The sequence below is a fragment of the Euphorbia lathyris genome, chromosome 8 (genome assembly GCF_963576675.1).
Source record: "Euphorbia lathyris chromosome 8, ddEupLath1.1, whole genome shotgun sequence".
In the NCBI taxonomy this organism is placed as follows: domain Eukaryota; kingdom Viridiplantae; phylum Streptophyta; class Magnoliopsida; order Malpighiales; family Euphorbiaceae; genus Euphorbia; species Euphorbia lathyris.
The window spans coordinates 9,583,595-9,602,035 of NC_088917.1; the positions used below are offsets into that span (position 1 = coordinate 9,583,595).

General features: G+C 39.5%; 1 protein-coding gene across 1 annotated transcript; it reads right to left on the reverse strand.

Annotated features, from left to right (window-relative positions):
• Nucleotides 1–341: 341 nt before the first annotated feature.
• LOC136203818 (sucrose transport protein SUC1-like) lies at nt 342–7,490 on the reverse strand. Its single transcript, XM_065995058.1, has 4 exons — nt 6,165–7,490; nt 1,052–1,115; nt 862–905; nt 342–714 (listed from the first exon to the last, which is right to left on the reverse strand). The coding sequence occupies exons 1-4, from the start codon at nt 7,434–7,436 to the stop codon at nt 535–537; spliced, it is 1,560 nt and encodes a 519-aa protein (XP_065851130.1). The 5' UTR covers nt 7,437–7,490; the 3' UTR covers nt 342–534.
• Nucleotides 7,491–18,441: the final 10,951 nt, after the last annotated feature.

Below are 18,441 nucleotides of genomic sequence, written 5' to 3' on the forward strand. Positions count from 1 at the left end.
TATAAAAAAACTCCATAACGTCATATATTTATGACTTTTCCCCAACCTCCAGAACGTCATATATATAAAAATGGAGGGAGTAAGATTCTTAGTTACCAACGTTAAAGGAATATTCTTACATTTTCTCTATTACTCTATCAAACAATATAAAATAATTATTCTCAAATTGTTCAAATGAAAATGAGTTGAGTAATGAGTTTTTAACCAAATTTCATTTTCAAACTAACTTTAATGGTAATTAATAATTATGTGTTTAACATGTGTAGTATTATAATCGATCAATAATTTAATAAATTAAATTAAAATACTCAACAAAAGCATAAATTGAAAAAAACAAAAGATTAATTTGTAAAGAAACAAACTTTCTTCAATTTGTGAATAACTAAGTGAGCTACAATAATTGTGTCCATCATAGAGCCAATTAATTCATTTGAAAAGGATACTTAACTAAACAACAAAATTATGAATTAATCACTCAAGTTCTGCTAAATTAAACAATCACATTCATCATTTACATGTGCGGTGAAAGGCTCGTCAATGGAAACCGCCGGTGACAATCACCTCATCGGAAGGGACATCAGGCGGCGGAGATGGAAGATACGTAAGTGCTAAAATACCACTAGCCGCGGCTGCTATTGCCCCGACTACAAATGCCGGCAGATTTCCTCCTCCAAATAATGCATCAAATGGTCCACTCGTTGTCGACACTATCATCTAAAAAAAACTCGCACAAGTTATTAAGATTAATTTAAGAATTAATTTAGTCTATAATTAATCAAAGAATTAAAGTTTAATTTAGGATATAATTAATTTTTTTAACCATAAACATAATTTATTAGTATTAATTAATGAATAACTTACCTGTGGTATAACTATTGAAAGATTGAGAACACCCAAAGAAAGACCTATACGAAAGAAAAAGATTTGAAAAAGGTCAATTAAGGAAATAATTAATTATTTTTCTGTTATGGTTTTCTATTCTTTGACTTTTTTTTTTTTTTAAGAAATTCTTTGACTAATTTTGTAGTCAAATAGTAAGAGATTATTTTACCTTGACCAGCTCCAGATTTGTTGGAAAATATGGATGCCAAAGCAAAAGGCACACTGAAAGTTATCTGCACAAATTAAACAAAACTAATTAATTAAAAAAATGCTTTGCTATGAAAAAATAATTAATTTAGAGTTTAATATATTAGATAATGTCTAAATTGCCCTTGTTTTGGGATTTAAAAATTCTTATTAATAATTATGGAATGAAGATAATTTGGGAAGAAAATTTGCAGTCCCATTTTGGTAGCTCCATCCATGTCCTTTTTATAAGAGTGGTTTCTATTTAATTAAAATAATATATTTTGTGAACCAATGAGACCCATATAATAAAAAGGACCATTTTTATGAGAGAAACTGAGATAACAGATTTTTTTTTGATAATTTGAAAATAAAAATAAATGTCATTAAAAATTTTAAAAAATGACAAATTTAATATAAGTTAGAATTTTTTTTTTAAGTGAAAAGTAAAAAAAAAATGAAAAACATACTAAACAAAACCTAAAATAACTACGAAATATAAAGTTTCAGAAAAAAAAAACTACGAAATATAAAAGATAATTGAATAGTAATGACTTTGCCATATTAATTAATATTATACCTAGCTTAGGGTAGGGGTGTGGTCAGTTGTCCTCCTTTCTATGGATTTGTTATTTTGGAATGTTAGGGGTGCGGCTAGCAAGGCTACCCGTATCCATATTAATGATCTTATTAAGCAGTTTAATCCATCTTGTTTTGCTCTTTTGGAAACTAAGATTAGTGGTGAGAAAGCAGATGAGGTGGTTAAGAAGTTTAAGAACTGGCACTGTGTTAGATCGGAGGCAACTGGCCGGGCTGGGGGGATTTGGCTTTTTTGGAGGCCAGATCGGATTCATTTTGATATTCTTAGCATGGATAAGCAGTTCATTCATTGTAAAGTGAGTATTTCCGGCAATACTTCCTTTTTTATTACCCTTGTGTATGCTGACCCTATCTTGTCTAATCGAAAACGGCTCTGGGAGGTTCTCTATTCTATGAGTGTCAGCATTTCGGAGCCCTGGTTTGTGGCGGGTGACTTCAATGATATCGCCTTTATGAGTGATCAGAGAGGGGGATCCAATCATTATGTTAATCGCTGTCTGCATCACAAGAATAGTATGGATTTATGTGGGCTTTCCGATCTGGGGGCTTCTGGTCATAAATTCACTTGGAAGCGTAATAATACTTTTGTTCGATTGGACAAAGTCTACGCTAATGTTTTAGCTCTAACTTCCTTCCCCGAGTCTCTGTGTTGAACCTCCCGTTCCGTCATTCGGATCATTGTCTTATTTTGTTTAGACTTTTGAGAGGTAAGCATCCTAGGGGTAAGAGACCGTTCCGGTATCAGTTGGCTTGGGAGTCCCATCCTAAGTTTAAAGAGTTCGTTCATGAGAATTGGAGACCTCATTCGTATGTACTGCAAGCTGCTGAAGGGTTCAGGAATAAGGTGCAGGGGTGGAATAGGAATGTGTTTGGGCATATTATCAGAAGGAAGAACAAGTTATTAAAGAGGATGGAGGGCATTCAACGCAGGTTGGAGGGGAGGTTTGATCATAGCCTTGAGGGCCTCCTCAGAACCCTTCAGAAGGAGCTGGAGGCTGTGCTTAGGCAGGAGGAGTTCCTTTGGTTCCAGAAGTCTCGGAAGTCCTGGATTAGAGATGGGGATCGTAATACCAAATACTTCCATCTCTCTACCCTGATCAGAAGGCAGAGAAATAGAATTGAGGCCATTAAGGATTCTAATGGTGATTGGGTTTATGAAGATGAGGTTATTCGGAACTTAGCCCTGGATTTCTACAGAGAGCTGTTCAAAGAGGAACCTGTTCTTTTAGAGAGGGCTCACTCTATTGCTACATTTCCTTTAATCAGTGAGGATTGTAGTCAGGAGGCCTTTCAACCTATTTCCCGAAAAGAGATTGACCAAGCTATCTTCAGCATTGGGGCTTCTAAAGCTCCTGGGATTGATGGTCTTCCGGCGGGCTTTTACCATAAGCATTGGGATGTAGTGAAGGAAGGCATCTATAATTTTGTCTTGGGGGTGTTCCGTGGTTCGAAGGATATTGAGCTGGTTAATAGAACCCTCCTGGTTCTGATTCCTAAGATTGATAAGCCTTCTTCCTTTTTGCATATGAGACCTATCAGTCTTTGTAATGTTCTTTACAAAACTGTTACAAAGATTGTGGCTAATAGAATCCGTGGCATTCTTCCTGCGATCATTTGTCAGAATCAGGGTAGCTTTGTGCCTGGTAGACAAATGATGGATAATGTGGTGATCGCCCAAGAGATGGTCCACACGATGAAGATTAGGAAGGGGAGGAAAGGCATTGTGGCTCTGAAGCTGGATTTAGAGAAGGCCTATGATCGAATTAATTGGGATTTCTTGATGGAGAGCCTTGAGAGAGCTAGAATCCCGGACAGCTGGAGAAGTTTAATTAAGGTATGTATTTCTTCTCCTGTGTTTCAAGTTATGGTCAATGGGGATATGTCGGAGGAATTTTCCCCGGGCAGAGGAATCCGTCAGGGGGATCCTATGAGCCCTTTCCTTTTTGTTATTGCTATGGAGAGGCTCTCTCACCTGATTCAGGATGCGATTGATAATGGGAGTTTCCACCCTATGGCGATCAACAGCTTCTGTCCCCAGGTGACTCACTTATTCTTTGCAGATGATGTCCTTATCTTTCTTGAGGGTAATGAGGAGCAGTTGAGAGTCATTATGGATATTCTGGATTGTTTTTGTTCGGCCTCTGGGCAGAAGCTTAATATCCAGAAATCTAGGATGATGTGCTCTAAGAATATGAATCAGAGAGTCTGTAAGAGATTAAGTGATCTCTCAGGTATTCCTCTTACTGATTCTCTTGGGAAGTATCTGGGCGTTCCCCTCCATAGTGAGCGTGTGTCTAAAGGCTCCTTCAAAGAGACTTTGGATAAAGCTAATTCAAAGTGTGCCACTTGGAAAGCCAAGACTCTGTCTCTCGCTGGCCGCCTCACGTTAATTCAATCTGTTAATTGTGCTGCTCCCAATCACATCATGCAGGCTTGTAAGCTTCCGGATCCTGTGCTTAATGATCTTGACAAGATTAACCGTAGGTTCCTGTGGGGGGAAGCTACGGAGGGCAGGAAGATCCATCTTGTGCCTTGGAGTGAGGTTTGCCAGCCTAAAGATTCTGGGGGTCTGGGTATTAGGAAAGCAAAGGACAATAATAAAGTTTTATTAATGAAACTCCTTTGGCGTATGTGGCAAAACCCTTCCTCTCTTTGGGTTCGCCTCCTTTGTGGTAAGTATCGGAAAGACAAAATCTTCGGGGGCCCGAAAGAGAGAGTTGCTAATTGTTCCTTCCTCTGGAAAGGACTTAGTGCTGTGTTTGATGAGTTCTGCTTGGGAGTTGGCCTGGAGGTGGGGAATGGTAAGTCCATTAGTTTCTGGTTTGATAACTGGATTGGGGATAAACCGTTAATTGAGGTGTGTTCTTCCCCCCCGCCTAGTGATATACGCAACTGGAGGATTGCCGATATGGTTGACTCGGAAGGGGACTGGATCTGGTCAAAGTTTGATACTTTCTTTAGCCTTGAGACTCTCCTTAGAATGCGGGGAGTGAAGGTGAGTAATCAAGAGGAAGACTTGGATAGGCACTGTTGGGCGCTGACTAACAATGGAGTTTATTCTTGCAAATCGGCCTTTGAAGCTTTCTCTCTCTTTAGATCTGATCCTCCCTCGGATGTGTGGAAGTCGATTTGGACCCTTAAAGTTCCTTTCCGTATTAGGAGTTTCCTGTGGCTGGGCGTTAAAGACAGGCTTCTTACTAATTCGGATAGGCACAGAAGGCACTTGGCTGATTCTGGAGCTTGCAGTAGATGCAGAGGCCATGTTGAGACTTTGTGCCATGCTCTTAGAGATTGCTCTAATAGTAAAGAGGTTTGGAGGAAAATTCTCCCACACCATATTTTCTCTTCCTTCATGGCACATTCTGAGGTCGACTGGTTCTCTGATGGTGTTAGAGGAAAGTTGCTTCCATACATGGAGCATGGTGACATTTTCTTTGCTATTATCTGTCACCAAGTTTGGAAATGGAGAAACGAGGAGATTTTTGGAGATAAAACTGTTTTTATGACAAACTTAGCTGATTTCTTCTCGAAAAAACTTTTCTCTATTATCGATAGTTTCAAAGGAGAGTCCCTTGCCAGAGCCTCTCAGTGTTGTGATGTCCATCTCGTGGGATGGAGCAGGCCAAGAGAGGGGGTTGTGAAGCTGAATACTGATGGTTCCTGCCTCAGTAACGGTAAGATTGCGGCTGGAGGTGTGCTTAGAGATGTAGGGGGCGTCTGGCTTTCTGGGTTCTCCCAGAATTTAGGGTTGGGTTCTTCCTTTTCTGCGGAGCTCTGGGCTATTCTTATTGGAATCAATCTTGCTAAAAGGCTGGGTGTTAAGAGGCTCTCTGTGGAGTCTGATAATTTGGAAGCAATCAAAATGATTTCTGAGAATCATTCTATGGGTCTTAACAGTCGCAACCTCATCAAAGCTATTATAAGGCTTTGCTCCTCCTTTGAGTTCGTAGAGTTCAGACACATTTTTAGAGAGCAGAATCGTGTTGCTGATCGCTTGGCGGCGGCGGGCCATGAAGGGACGTTAGGCGTTACTACCCTTCCTGTTTCCCCTAGTTTCATCTCTCATCTTCTCTTAGAAGATAGGATTGGGGTTAGCTTCCCTAGGCTAATTCCTGGGTAGTTTGTTGTTATTCGTTTTTCTTTTCCTTTTCTACCAAAAAAAAAAAAAAAAAAAAAAAATAATATTATTCTTTATCTATGTAATCCAGTTTAATTACCTATAACCATTAAAAAGGAAATAAAGAAATAAAATGGCTAAATACATTAATTAGGTTAGGTTAAATACATAAAAAAAGGCTAAATACATTAATTAGATCCCTTAATTTGGTTACTCAAAATGACATAATTACCCCTACTACTCAGTGATATAGTATGAGACCATTTGGACAATTTGGGACAAAGAATAAAAAAGACATAAAAAGAAAATTGTTATGTTTCCTAAAACGAGACTATAGTAATTAAATTTATTATAAACAATTATAGTAAGAAAAACTTACAGCCTGAGGAATACCCAAAACGGCAAACAGAGTCAAAGCAGCAGCCTTAACACCACCACGAGGCGGCGAGGGCACTGTGGTAACAACGCCGTCTACGGTGGCGAATCGTCGGTCGGACTCAGCCATTTTAGTGATCAAAACAGTCAAAGCCAAAGCAATTGCTAGAATAAAATTCACAATACCCCATAATCTCTTCACTTTCCCGAGCCCACGCGCCATATACTCCACTCCGAGTGAAACCGCACCCAAAACCACCGAGTTAATCATCAAACCCAGCGCACCGGCGCGAACACCATGATCGTAAAGCTTCACCTCCTCCGGTGTTCCGTCGGATTTTCCGCCGTAGATCTCACGCCCCATCCAATCAGTATCAAATAACAAAAATGGAAACCACGCGATCCAGTTCAGAGCCGTCACCAGAAGTAAAATCCACATCGGCTTTTTCAAGTTTTTCACCGCGGCAAAGATCTCGCCGAAACACGGCATCGCCGATTTATCCTCCTCGTCAACATTTACCGGCCCCGGCAGCCACTGCTTTTCCGATACGTAAGTGAGAGCGAAAATAGTGAGAGACAAAAGTAAAGCAATCGAGATGAAGAAACAAGTCTTCAGATTAGCACAGTAAACATCGCACGCCATCGTCTTCGTGAACGGAAACATTTTGTAGAGACGATTGTAGGAACCGGCGGAGTATCCGAGTACATTTCCGACGGCCATGAAGAAAGAAAAAAGCGCATTCGCGATTCGAGTTTTCTCCTGACTAGAACCAGATAGATCCGCGAGCAAAGCGCGGCAAGGACCTTGAAGCATGTTATTCGCCACATCGAGAATCCAAAATCCGATAACGAAAACGATAATCGCATCGGTTTTAGGTTTTTTCTCAATAGGTTCGCCAAAACTGTGACCAATGTCGGCGGCGTAGCCAATTAGGAAAACAGCGATACAAGCAGCAATAGCACCGCCAGCGATAAAAGGCCGACGGCGGCCGAATCGCGAAGTACAACGATCGCTGTAGTATCCGACCGTCGGCTGAACAAGCATGCCGGAGATCGGGCCGCAGAGCCAGATGAACGGCGCCCAAGTGTGAGGAATCCCTAAAAGTTGAACATAAGGAGTTAGAAGAGAAAGTTGTAGAGCCCAACCGAATTGGATTCCGGCGGCTATTGATGCAACGACGACGATCTTTGTTAAGGGATTAGGTTTGGTTTCCGGCGCCGGTGGAGTTTGAAAAGAGAAAATAAAGTTGTCTTTTCTAGGTGATTCAGTCTCCATTAATGAGGTTTTGTGGGAGGAAGGAAAAAAGAAAGAGAAATAGAAGCTATTGCATTCGATGTTTAAGAGAGGTTTTGCATGGGAATTTATAATGCTGAAAGGGTGAGTTGGAATGTCCTTATCCAAAAAAATTTGTAATTAATTTTTTTTTTTTTTATAGATAAAATTTAATTTAATTTTTTCTGAATTTCTAACATGCACCGAAACCAATCCAATAATAATACATTGGTAATTAAATTGATGTGACATTAATTAATATGAAATTAATTTTACAATAAAGCTATCCGGATAGAATATATTCGGATAGAATGGAGGAAAAAAAATGGCCTTTGAAATGAAATTTTCGATTTTTATTAACACCATAAATGCTATGCATTGTAAACATCAATTAATTAGTGGGTTTTCAATTTTTATTAACACCATAAATACTATACATTATAATCTATATGCATATATTGAATATAATCTTTTGTCGTTTATAAAAAAATAAAAATCTTTTTCCTGAAACAGTATATTAAATATAATAAGCTTAAAGCATTTTTTAGCCCCTGATTTATTTAAAAGTTATGCATTTGGTCCCTTATCTATTGTTTGGTCACATTTAGCTCATGACCTATCAAATTAGATAAAATTCAACCCATATTGAATGGAAAATTAACTTTGTTAGAAAATTAACAGCAGTCACCAATATAAAAACGACACATGACACATGAATAAAATTAATTTTCAACTAGAGATGATAATAGTAACTATTTTACACAGTAAAAAAATCTTAAAAACTTTTCTAATGTTCTGATAGAGTGAAAATTAATTTTATTTATGTGTCATGTGTCATTTTTATATTGGTTACCTCCGTTAATTTTCCAACACAGTTAATTTTTCATTCAATATGGGTTGGATTTTATCTAATTTGATAGGTTAGGGGCAAAATATGACCAAATAATAGGTCAGGGGCCAAATGCACAAATTTCGGATAGGTCAGGAGCCAAAAAGTGCTTTAAGCCACTATAATATTTACTATAAATAGAATCATTTTTTTTTTAATTTTTAAACAAAAAGTATAATTAAATATCTAAACTTTTAAGGACTAAGTCTTTGATCAATTATTTTTTTATATTGAACCTTTTATTATTGATTTTATCATGGATCCGACCCTTATTTAACTTTTTCATCGAATTTGGAAAAAGAGAAGATAGATATGACGATTCTAATGCTGAAAATCGCAAAATGAGAGAGGAAAAGACCGAGTTTGGAAGGACCTACTGGAAATTGACTTCTGTAATTTCCTTTTACTTTTTACTCTCTATATATCATAGTTAATAAATTTTTATTTTTATTTATCCACGTGAATAGGCCGAATCGCCGTAACAATGCGTGTCGTCCAAACTCAACGAAAAAGTTCAATAAGGGTCAAATCCATAACAGAATCAATGACCAAAGGCCCTGGAAAAATAATTGATACATGGCTTGATCTTTAAAACAAATAAAGTTCAGGGGCTTAATTATACTTTTTGCCAAAAATTTCACTTTTAATTCTATGAAAATAAATGTGTATAGCAACTCTTATTTAATATTTGTGTAATAGGATTTCAAATTAAAGTCGTTTAAATTATCAAAATCATCAATTTGATCTTTAAATTATTGAAAAATTATTAATTGAATCTTCATGCTAAGTAAAAAAATCATTAATTGAATTCTCATAAAAAATCATTTGGTTGAATAGTTTTAGACTTTTTTTTCCAAATCTATTTTGAGCCAACACAAAGATCATCACAGTTAATATCAAATAGTCACAGTTTCTGATTTTAGGATATGATAAAGACTCGATTGATGATTTTTACTGAATCCACGAACCTAATTAAAGATTTTGATAGTTTAAAGTCCTAATTGACTTTGAAATTTTAGTTTAGGAGTTAAATGAGTTTTATGACTTTAATATTTTAAGATTATCTCTTTTTATAATATTTTATTCTTTATCAAAATTTTATTCATTTAATTATATTTTTTGACAAAATATAAAAATAAACTGTGTGGTTTAGTTGATTGGTAAGATAGTACTCTCCGTTTAAAAGTTTGCAAATAATAATATGTATTTGTATGAATTTTGCAGTTAAATCATATATGAGTCAATTTGAGCCAAAAAACACATGTGGTCTCGTTAATTGATAAAGCCAGTGTTTTTTAATTGCCCAAAATTTCCCTCGCCTTGCAGTATTTTTTTATTTAATGTCTAAAATGAGGTTTTTAATGTTTATTTATGTAAAATTGTATTATTTCATTTGCTAAATATTCTATTATTTTATTTGATATTATTTTGTTGTGAACAAAAGAAACGAGCTACTCGCAATAAAACTCGTGATTAAAATAAATGAGCAGCTCGCGAGCTAAACTCGTTGACAAGGTAAACGAGCTGGCTCGTGAGCATCTCGTGAACAAACGATCTTCTAAACGAGCCAAGTTGAAACACAAATTTGAGCTCGAAGCTCGACTCGAGCTCGTTAACATTATGATGAGGCGAGCTTGAGCAGGAAAAAACTCGGCTTGGATCGGCTCGATTATAGCCCTAGTTGTAATGGAGCCGAGCTTTGGCATACCCATGTTCGGCTCATTAGAATATTGACAAGTTCGAGCTCAATATTCTGTTTGTGAGCTGATCACAAACTTTTAACGAGCTTTGTTACCACTAGCTCGTTAATTTTCTCATAAGTCTATTCATGACTTTGTAATCGAGCTTACTCATGAGTTTTTGAGTTGAGATTCGTCATGCGTAAACTCGTCTTGTTTAAAAATTAAATTGAAACTAATCAAACTTTTATCAAATCAATATATATTATCCATCTCCATTAAGATAAATCTTGTAAAGAAAACGATAACATGGAATATCTGCCCCGTTGACACTCCTAATTACATAATAGTACTTTAAACCATAATTTCAAATACTTGAACTAGTGATGCAAATGAGCCGAACCGAGACCGAATAGGGGTAGGCTCGGCTCGGCTCGATAAGCCCGGAGATCGGGCTCGGCTCGAGCTCGAAGCTCGTCGAGCCTGGAATTTTGGAGCTCGACTCGAGCTCGGTATAGGTTCAGCTCGAAGCTCGTCGGACGGCTCGTTTTTTTTTAAGTTTTAAAATACTTAATTGTATTTTATTAACATTTTATTATCTAAAAGCAACCTTGAAGCAATACCAAATTTAAACTCCAAACAACAAATATAACATATAATATATAACAAATTTAAACAAAGTAATAAGATTAAACAAATATAGAATTTAACAAATTTTAATTTAATATGTAGTCTCTAACCATATAGTTTCAAATTGAGTTTTGGACAAAATATTTATGTGTGGTTCAAAATTACTAATTAAAATAACTAATAAAAAAAGTATAAGATTAAAATGTATTTAAATTAAAAAAAAATAATAATATTAATAAAAAACTATCGAGCCTATTCACGAGCTTTCGAGCTGAACCCAAAGAAACTCAAACTCGGGCTCATTAAAGCTCGAGCCGATCTCAAACTCGAACCGAGCCTAATCGATATGAACTTTGACCGAGCCTAACTCGAACAGTTTGTGAACTAGATAGGCTCGTTTGCACCCCTAACTTGAAATAATATAAATGTAAGTTATGTACAATTGAATAAATTGCTTTTGAGTCATTCTGTTAGTGTGAATTGTCAAAATAGACCAAATAAAATTTAAAATAACATTATTACTCTTTAGTCCTTTCACTAATTTACATTTATAATTTTATGTAAATTTTATCTCCTAATTTTATCGTCTCATCAATTTTTTATATATATTTTTATAAAAGTTTTAAGGGATAAGTACTAAAATAGGCCTACGATTTTTGGAAAAATATTAATTTAGTCTTGACGTACAAAATAGCACTAAAATAGACTTAACATTTAAAAAATGATACTAATTTATGCCTCGATATTGGAACGAAACAAATGAATTTAGTGATTGTTTAGAGAGATGATTAACTAATTATTACTAATTTCAATAATAAAAAAATAATTAATACATTTTCTTTTGTAATTCACTTAGAAATCGGTAAAGTAAATAGAGTTTACAAATTCTATATTCAATGTACAATATGATGGGAAATGAGGATTAATTTAACACTATTTTCAATAACACATTAAATATATTTTAATTTCAAGTTTCAATAACTAAAAAAATAAAAAATAAATTTAATTATGCAAAGGGTAATTATGATATTTTAATGGATTCTATCCATTCTATCCTTAATTTTTCTAGCTTAAATGTCCTTAATTTTAGGGTAATTAATTTATAAGTCTCTATATTTTGACAAATCACGCTATTTAATAGGGATGTGTATCGGTTCGGTTTAAATCGCATATCGAATTGAATTAATTCGGTTTTTCGGTTTGGTTTTTTTAACAATTCGGTTCGGTATCGGTTTTAAATTTAAGTGTATTTCGGTATTCGGTTCGGTTCGGTTTGACAGAAAATGTAAAAGAACCGAACCGTATTACATATATTTTACATTTATATATATATATATATATATATATATATATATATACACACACACATATATATATTTTTTTTTTGGTAGAAAAGGAAAAGAAAAATGAATAGCAACAAACTACCCAGGAATTAGCCTAGGGAAGCTAACCCCAATCCTATCTTCTAAGAGAAGATGAGAGATGAAACTAGGGGAAACAGGAAGGGTAGTAACGCCTAACGTCCCTTCATGGCCCGCCGCCGCCAAGCGATCAGCAACACGATTATGCTCTCTAAAAATGTGTCTGAACTCTACGAACTCAAAGGAGGAGCAAAGCCTTATAATAGCTTTGATGAGGTTGCGACTGTTAAGACCCATAGAATGATTCTCAGAAATCATTTTGATTGCTTCCAAATTATCAGACTCCACAGAGAGCCTCTTAACACCCAGCCTTTTAGCAAGATTGATTCCAGTAAGAATAGCCCAGAACTCCGCAGAAAAGGAAGAACCCAACCCTAAATTCTGGGAGAACCCAGAAAGCCAGACGCCCCCTACATCTCTAAGCACACCTCCAGCCGCAATCTTACCGTTACTGAGGCAGGAACCATCAGTATTCAGCTTCACAACCCCCTCTCTTGGCCTGCTCCATCCCACGAGATGGACATCACAACACTGAGAGGCTCTGGCAAGGGACTCTCCTTTGAAACTATCGATAATAGAGAAAAGTTTTTTCGAGAAGAAATCAGCTAAGTTTGTCATAAAAACAGTTTTATCTCCAAAAATCTCCTCGTTTCTCCATTTCCAAACTTGGTGACAGATAATAGCAAAGAAAATGTCACCATGCTCCATGTATGGAAGCAACTTTCCTCTAACACCATCAGAGAACCAGTCGACCTCAGAATGTGCCATGAAGGAAGAGAAAATATGGTGTGGGAGAATTTTCCTCCAAACCTCTTTACTATTAGAGCAATCTCTAAGAGCATGGCACAAAGTCTCAACATGGCCTCTGCATCTACTGCAAGCTCTAGAATCAGCCAAGTGCCTTCTGTGCCTATCCGAATTAGTAAGAAGCCTGTCCTTAACGCCCAGCCATAGGAAACTCCTAATACGGAAAGGAACTTTAAGGGTCCAAATCGACTTCCACACATCCGAGGGAGGATCAGATCTAAAGAGAGAGAAAGCTTCAAAGGCCGATTTGCAAGAATAAACTCCATTGTTAGTCAGCGCCCAACAGTGCCTATCCAAGTCTTCCTCTTGATTACTCACCTTCACTCCCCGCATTCTAAGGAGAGTCTCAAGGCTAAAGAAAGTATCAAACTTTGACCAGATCCAGTCCCCTTCCGAGTCAACCATATCGGCAATCCTCCAGTTGCGTATATCACTAGGCGGGGGGGAAGAACACACCTCAATTAACGGTTTATCCCCAATCCAGTTATCAAACCAGAAACTAATGGACTTACCATTCCCCACCTCCAGGCCAACTCCCGAGCAGAACTCATCAAACACAGCACTAAGTCCTTTCCAGAGGAAGGAACAATTAGCAACTCTCTCTTTCGGGCCCCCGAAGATTTTGTCTTTCCGATACTTACCACAAAGGAGGCGAACCCAAAGAGAGGAGGGGTTTTGCCACATACGCCAAAGGAGTTTCATTAATAAAACTTTATTATTGTCCTTTGCTTTCCTAATACCCAGACCCCCAGAATCTTTAGGCTGGCAAACCTCACTCCAAGGCACAAGATGGATCTTCCTGCCCTCCGCAGCTTCCCCCCACAGGAACCTACGGTTAATCTTGTCAAGATCATTAAGCACAGGATCCGGAAGCTTACAAGCCTGCATGATGTGATTGGGAGCAGCACAATTAACAGATTGAATTAACGTGAGGCGGCCAGCGAGAGACAGAGTCTTGGCTTTCCAAGTGGCACACTTCGAATTAGCTTTATCCAAAGTCTCTTTGAAGGAGCCTTTAGACACACACTCACTATGGAGGGGAACGCCCAGATACTTCCCAAGAGAATCAGTAAGAGGAATACCTGAGAAATCACTTAATCTCTTACAGACTCTCTGATTCATATTCTTAGAGCACATCATCCTAGATTTCTGGATATTAAGCTTCTGCCCAGAGGCCGAACAAAAACAATCCAGAATATCCATAATGACTCTCAACTGCTCCTCATTACCCTCAAGAAAGATAAGGACATCATCTGCAAAGAATAAGTGAGTCACCTGGGGACAGAAGCTGTTGATCGCCACAGGGTGGAAACTCCCATTATCAATCGCATCCTGAATCAGGTGAGAGAGCCTCTCCATAGCAATAACAAAAAGGAAAGGGCTCATAGGATCCCCCTGACGGATTCCTCTGCCCGGGGAAAATTCCTCCGACATATCCCCATTGACCATAACTTGAAACACAGGAGAAGAAATACATACCTTAATTAAACTTCTCCAGCTGTCCGGGATTCTAGCTCTCTCAAGGCTCTCCATCAAGAAATCCCAATTAATTCGATCATAGGCCTTCTCTAAATCCAGCTTCAGAGCCACAATGCCTTTCCTCCCCTTCCTAATCTTCATCGTGTGGACCATCTCTTGGGCGATCACCACATTATCCATCATTTGTCTACCAGGCACAAAGCTACCCTGATTCTGACAAATGATCGCAGGAAGAATGCCACGGATTCTATTAGCCACAATCTTTGTAACAGTTTTGTAAAGAACATTACAAAGACTGATAGGTCTCATATGCAAAAAGGAAGAAGGCTTATCAATCTTAGGAATCAGAACCAGGAGGGTTCTATTAACCAGCTCAATATCCTTCGAACCACTGAACACCCCCAAGACAAAATTATAGATGCCTTCCTTCACTACATCCCAATGCTTATGGTAAAAGCCCGCCGGAAGACCATCAATCCCAGGAGCTTTAGAAGCCCCAATGCTGAAGATAGCTTGGTCAATCTCTTTTCGGGAAATAGGTTGAAAGGCCTCCTGACTACAATCCTCACTGATTAAAGGAAATGTAGCAATAGAGTGAGCCCTCTCCAAAAGAACAGGTTCCTCTTTGAACAGCTCTCTGTAGAAATCCAGGGCTAAGTTTCGAATAACCTCATCTTCATAAACCCAATCACCATTAGAATCCTTAATGGCCTCAATTCTATTTCTCTGCCTTCTAATCAGGGTAGAAAGATGGAAGTATTTGGTATTACGATCGCCATCTCTAATCCAGGACTTCCGAGACTTCTGGAACCAAAGGAACTCCTCCTGCCTAAGCACAGCCTCCAGCTCCTTCTGAAGGGTTCTGAGGAGGCCCTCAAGGCTATGATCAAACCTCCCCTCCAACCTGCGTTGAATGCCCTCCATCCTCTTTAATAACTTGTTCTTCCTTCTGATAATATGCCCAAACACATTCCTATTCCACCCCTGCACCTTATTCCTGAACCCTTCAGCAGCTTGCAGTACATACGAATGAGGTCTCCAACTCTCATGAACGAACTCTTTAAACTTAGGATGGGACTCCCAAGCCAACTGATACCGGAACGGTCTCTTACCCCTAGGATGCTTACCTCTCAAAAGTCTAAACAAAATAGGACAATGATCCGAATGACGGAATGGGAGGTTCAACACAGAGCACTCGGGGAAGGAAGTTAGAGCTAAAACATTAGCGTAGACTTTGTCCAATCGAACAAAAGTATTATTACGCTTCCAAGTGAATTTATGACCAGAAGCCCCCAGATCGGAAAGCCCACATAAATCCATACTATTCTTGTGATGCAGACAGCGATTAACATAATGATTGGATCCCCCTCTCTGATCACTCATAAAGGCGATATCATTGAAGTCACCCGCCACAAACCAGGGCTCCGAAATGCTGACACTCATAGAATAGAGAACCTCCCAGAGCCGTTTTCGATTAGACAAGATAGGGTCAGCATACACAAGGGTAATAAAAAAAGGGAGTATTGCCGGAAATACTCACTTTACAATGAATGAACTGCTTATCCATGCTAAGAATATCAAAATGAATCCGATCTGGCCTCCAAAAAAGCCAAATCCCCCCAGCCCGGCCAGTTGCCTCCGATCTAACACAGTGCCAGTTCTTAAACTTCTTAACCACCTCATCTGCTTTCTCACCACTAATCTTAGTTTCCAAAAGAGCAAAACAAGATGGATTAAACTGCTTAATAAGATCATTAATATGGATACGGGTAGCCTTGCTAGCCGCACCCCTAACATTCCAAAATAACAAATCCATAGAAAGGAGGACAACTGACCACACCCCTACCCTAAGCTAGGTATTTACTAGGGGCTCCTGAGAGCCTTACCGAGGTACCCCCGGGCCCCCTCTTATCTGGAAACGCCAAAGTGTTAAGGCCACTTTTTTGTTTTCCTTTAAGCTTTTTCATATTAGTTTTGTTAACTCCCATAGATTTCCCAATCCCAGGATCAATACCAGGAACAGGAATACTAACCTCATTTGAATTCTTCATCCTTCTAGCTGCAAGGGTCAGGGTCCCCCCCTGGGCTTCATCCTTAGAGACAAAAAGCGGGTTCACAGATTCAACCACCTTCTCGACTGGATCTACAGACTCTAATCCTGGAATACTCTCATCCATATGATTCTCATCTTGGTCTGACTCTTGAACTTCCTCAATCATCAGGGCCCCAAATCTGGACCCAGGCAAGGCTACTGAAGAAACCCCAGCCTCCTTTCTAGCTTTGAGGACAGGCTTCTCCTTGACATTTGGAATAACAGTAGCTTTAGGAGAAAGGGACTTAGAATTTGTGTTGATATCAGGAGGACGATTGTAAACCACTGCAGGTTGATTCCTACGTCTAGCGGGCCTCTTTGCCACCATCCAGGGACCAAAGTTCCCTTCATACCCCTGGTTCCCTCCAGTAATCCGCACACTACTCTCAACCCTCTCTATAACAACCCTCTCCCTTTTAGGGCAACCCTCCTGAGAATGACCATACATGCCACAATCATAACAGATGTTATGTAAACCTTCATACTCAATAAAGAACACTTTATCCTGAACACAGAACTTAGAAAGTAAAGGTTTAGCCAGATCAACATCTATACATACCCTAGCAAACTTACCCCTAATGGCCCCAATTGTAGTCTTGTCCACATGGTGGACCTTACCAACCAAACCTCCTATTTTACTCAGAAAGTTTTCACTGTAGTACTCAATGGGAAGGCCCGGGAATCTTACCCAAGTCAAGATCCTGTTAACCGAACAGTCGTGAGGATTAAAATTAGGAACCCAAGGCCTTAAGGCCAAAACATGATTGGAAATGATATATGGGCCTCCCTTGATAACCGAATTATAATCCTCAACCCTAGTAAATTTAATGACATAGTAGTCATTTTCCAGGTCAGTAATACTGACTTTACCTTTCCTTGCCCACTGCGCTTGTATTCTTTGGGCAAAATAGTTAAAACTAATTCGCTTACCCAGGACAGTCACAATCAAAGACACCTTCCACTTCTCTCTAAGCTCACGCTTCTCTGCAGCGGAAAGTCTAATGACCGGACAGAGAGGATCCTCCTGGCCATTATCTTCCTCATCAGAATCCGAGAACATATCATCAGAATCTCCCACCATTAAAACTTCCTCTAAAACCGGCTCTTCCTCAGCCACCCCCATGACCGTGTCCTTCCAAGAGTTTTTACCGATCTCGCTCATCTGAACCCTAGGTCTGGGGGAGACCGTCTTCCCATGAGCTACTCCTACAACACCCACCCTTCCCGAATTATTAGAAACATCCAGACCCGAGGCAGCCTGCCTCCCCGTCGTAGCCCCTGCCTGCCCCTCACAGCCCAGAGGAGAGGATCCCGCGCAAGGCACTGCGCCGACAGCCCCAGCCCACTGCCCGACCGAGGAGCCGGCAGCGCCTGGGCAGTGCCCGGCACTATCGGCGCATAGCCCTGCGCCAGGCACCCCCGGCCCCACTTCTCCCCTCGAGATTGGGGAAGCCTTACCCCCGGCATCAGAAAACCCAGCCGCCCGTATCTCCCATTGATCCGCACCCAGCCGCGACAACCTTGTCGAATCTGCCGCCTGTGGATCGCAAAGATCCGTCCCCAGCCGCACGGGCGGCGCCCGCGAGAACCCTGCCGATGCACCATCCATGCCCACGAGATCCCTACCGACGCCCCTGGATTCCCCTGCCTCCACCCCGCCAAGCGCCCCGCCCCGATCTACACTAGGTGCACGCTCGCCGCCAACAAAACTTGCCTCACCCTTCTCGCCCCAAACCACCAGGCCACCGCCCCCTTCCTTGCCGCAAATCCCCTCCAGATCCGACCCCCCCTCGCCGGCCACAGCCCCCCTCTCCCTAGATCTATCCCTAACACGCTTTACCATGAACCCTAGCCGAGAGAGAGAGAGGAGATAGATCTAAAAGAGAGAAAAAGATCTAAAAGAGAGAAAAAGATATAAAAGAGAGAAATAGATCTGAGAGAGAGAGGATAGATCTAAAAGAGAGAAAAAAGATCTAAAAGAGAGAAATAGATCTGAGAGAGAGAAGATAGA

Bases quoted from the DNA above. Each gene is read 5' to 3' on its own strand.
- LOC136203818 (XM_065995058.1), bottom strand. From the start codon at position 7,436: ATGGAGACTGAATCACCTAGAAAAGACAACTTTATTTTCTCTTTTCAA. The intron at 1,116-6,164 runs GTAAGTTTTTCT...TAATTTGTGCAG, and splicing joins TTTTGGGTATTCCTCAGGCT to ATAACTTTCAGTGTGCCTTT. The intron at 906-1,051 runs GTAAAATAATCT...TCTTTCGTATAG, and splicing joins CAAATCTGGAGCTGGTCAAG to GTCTTTCTTTGGGTGTTCTC.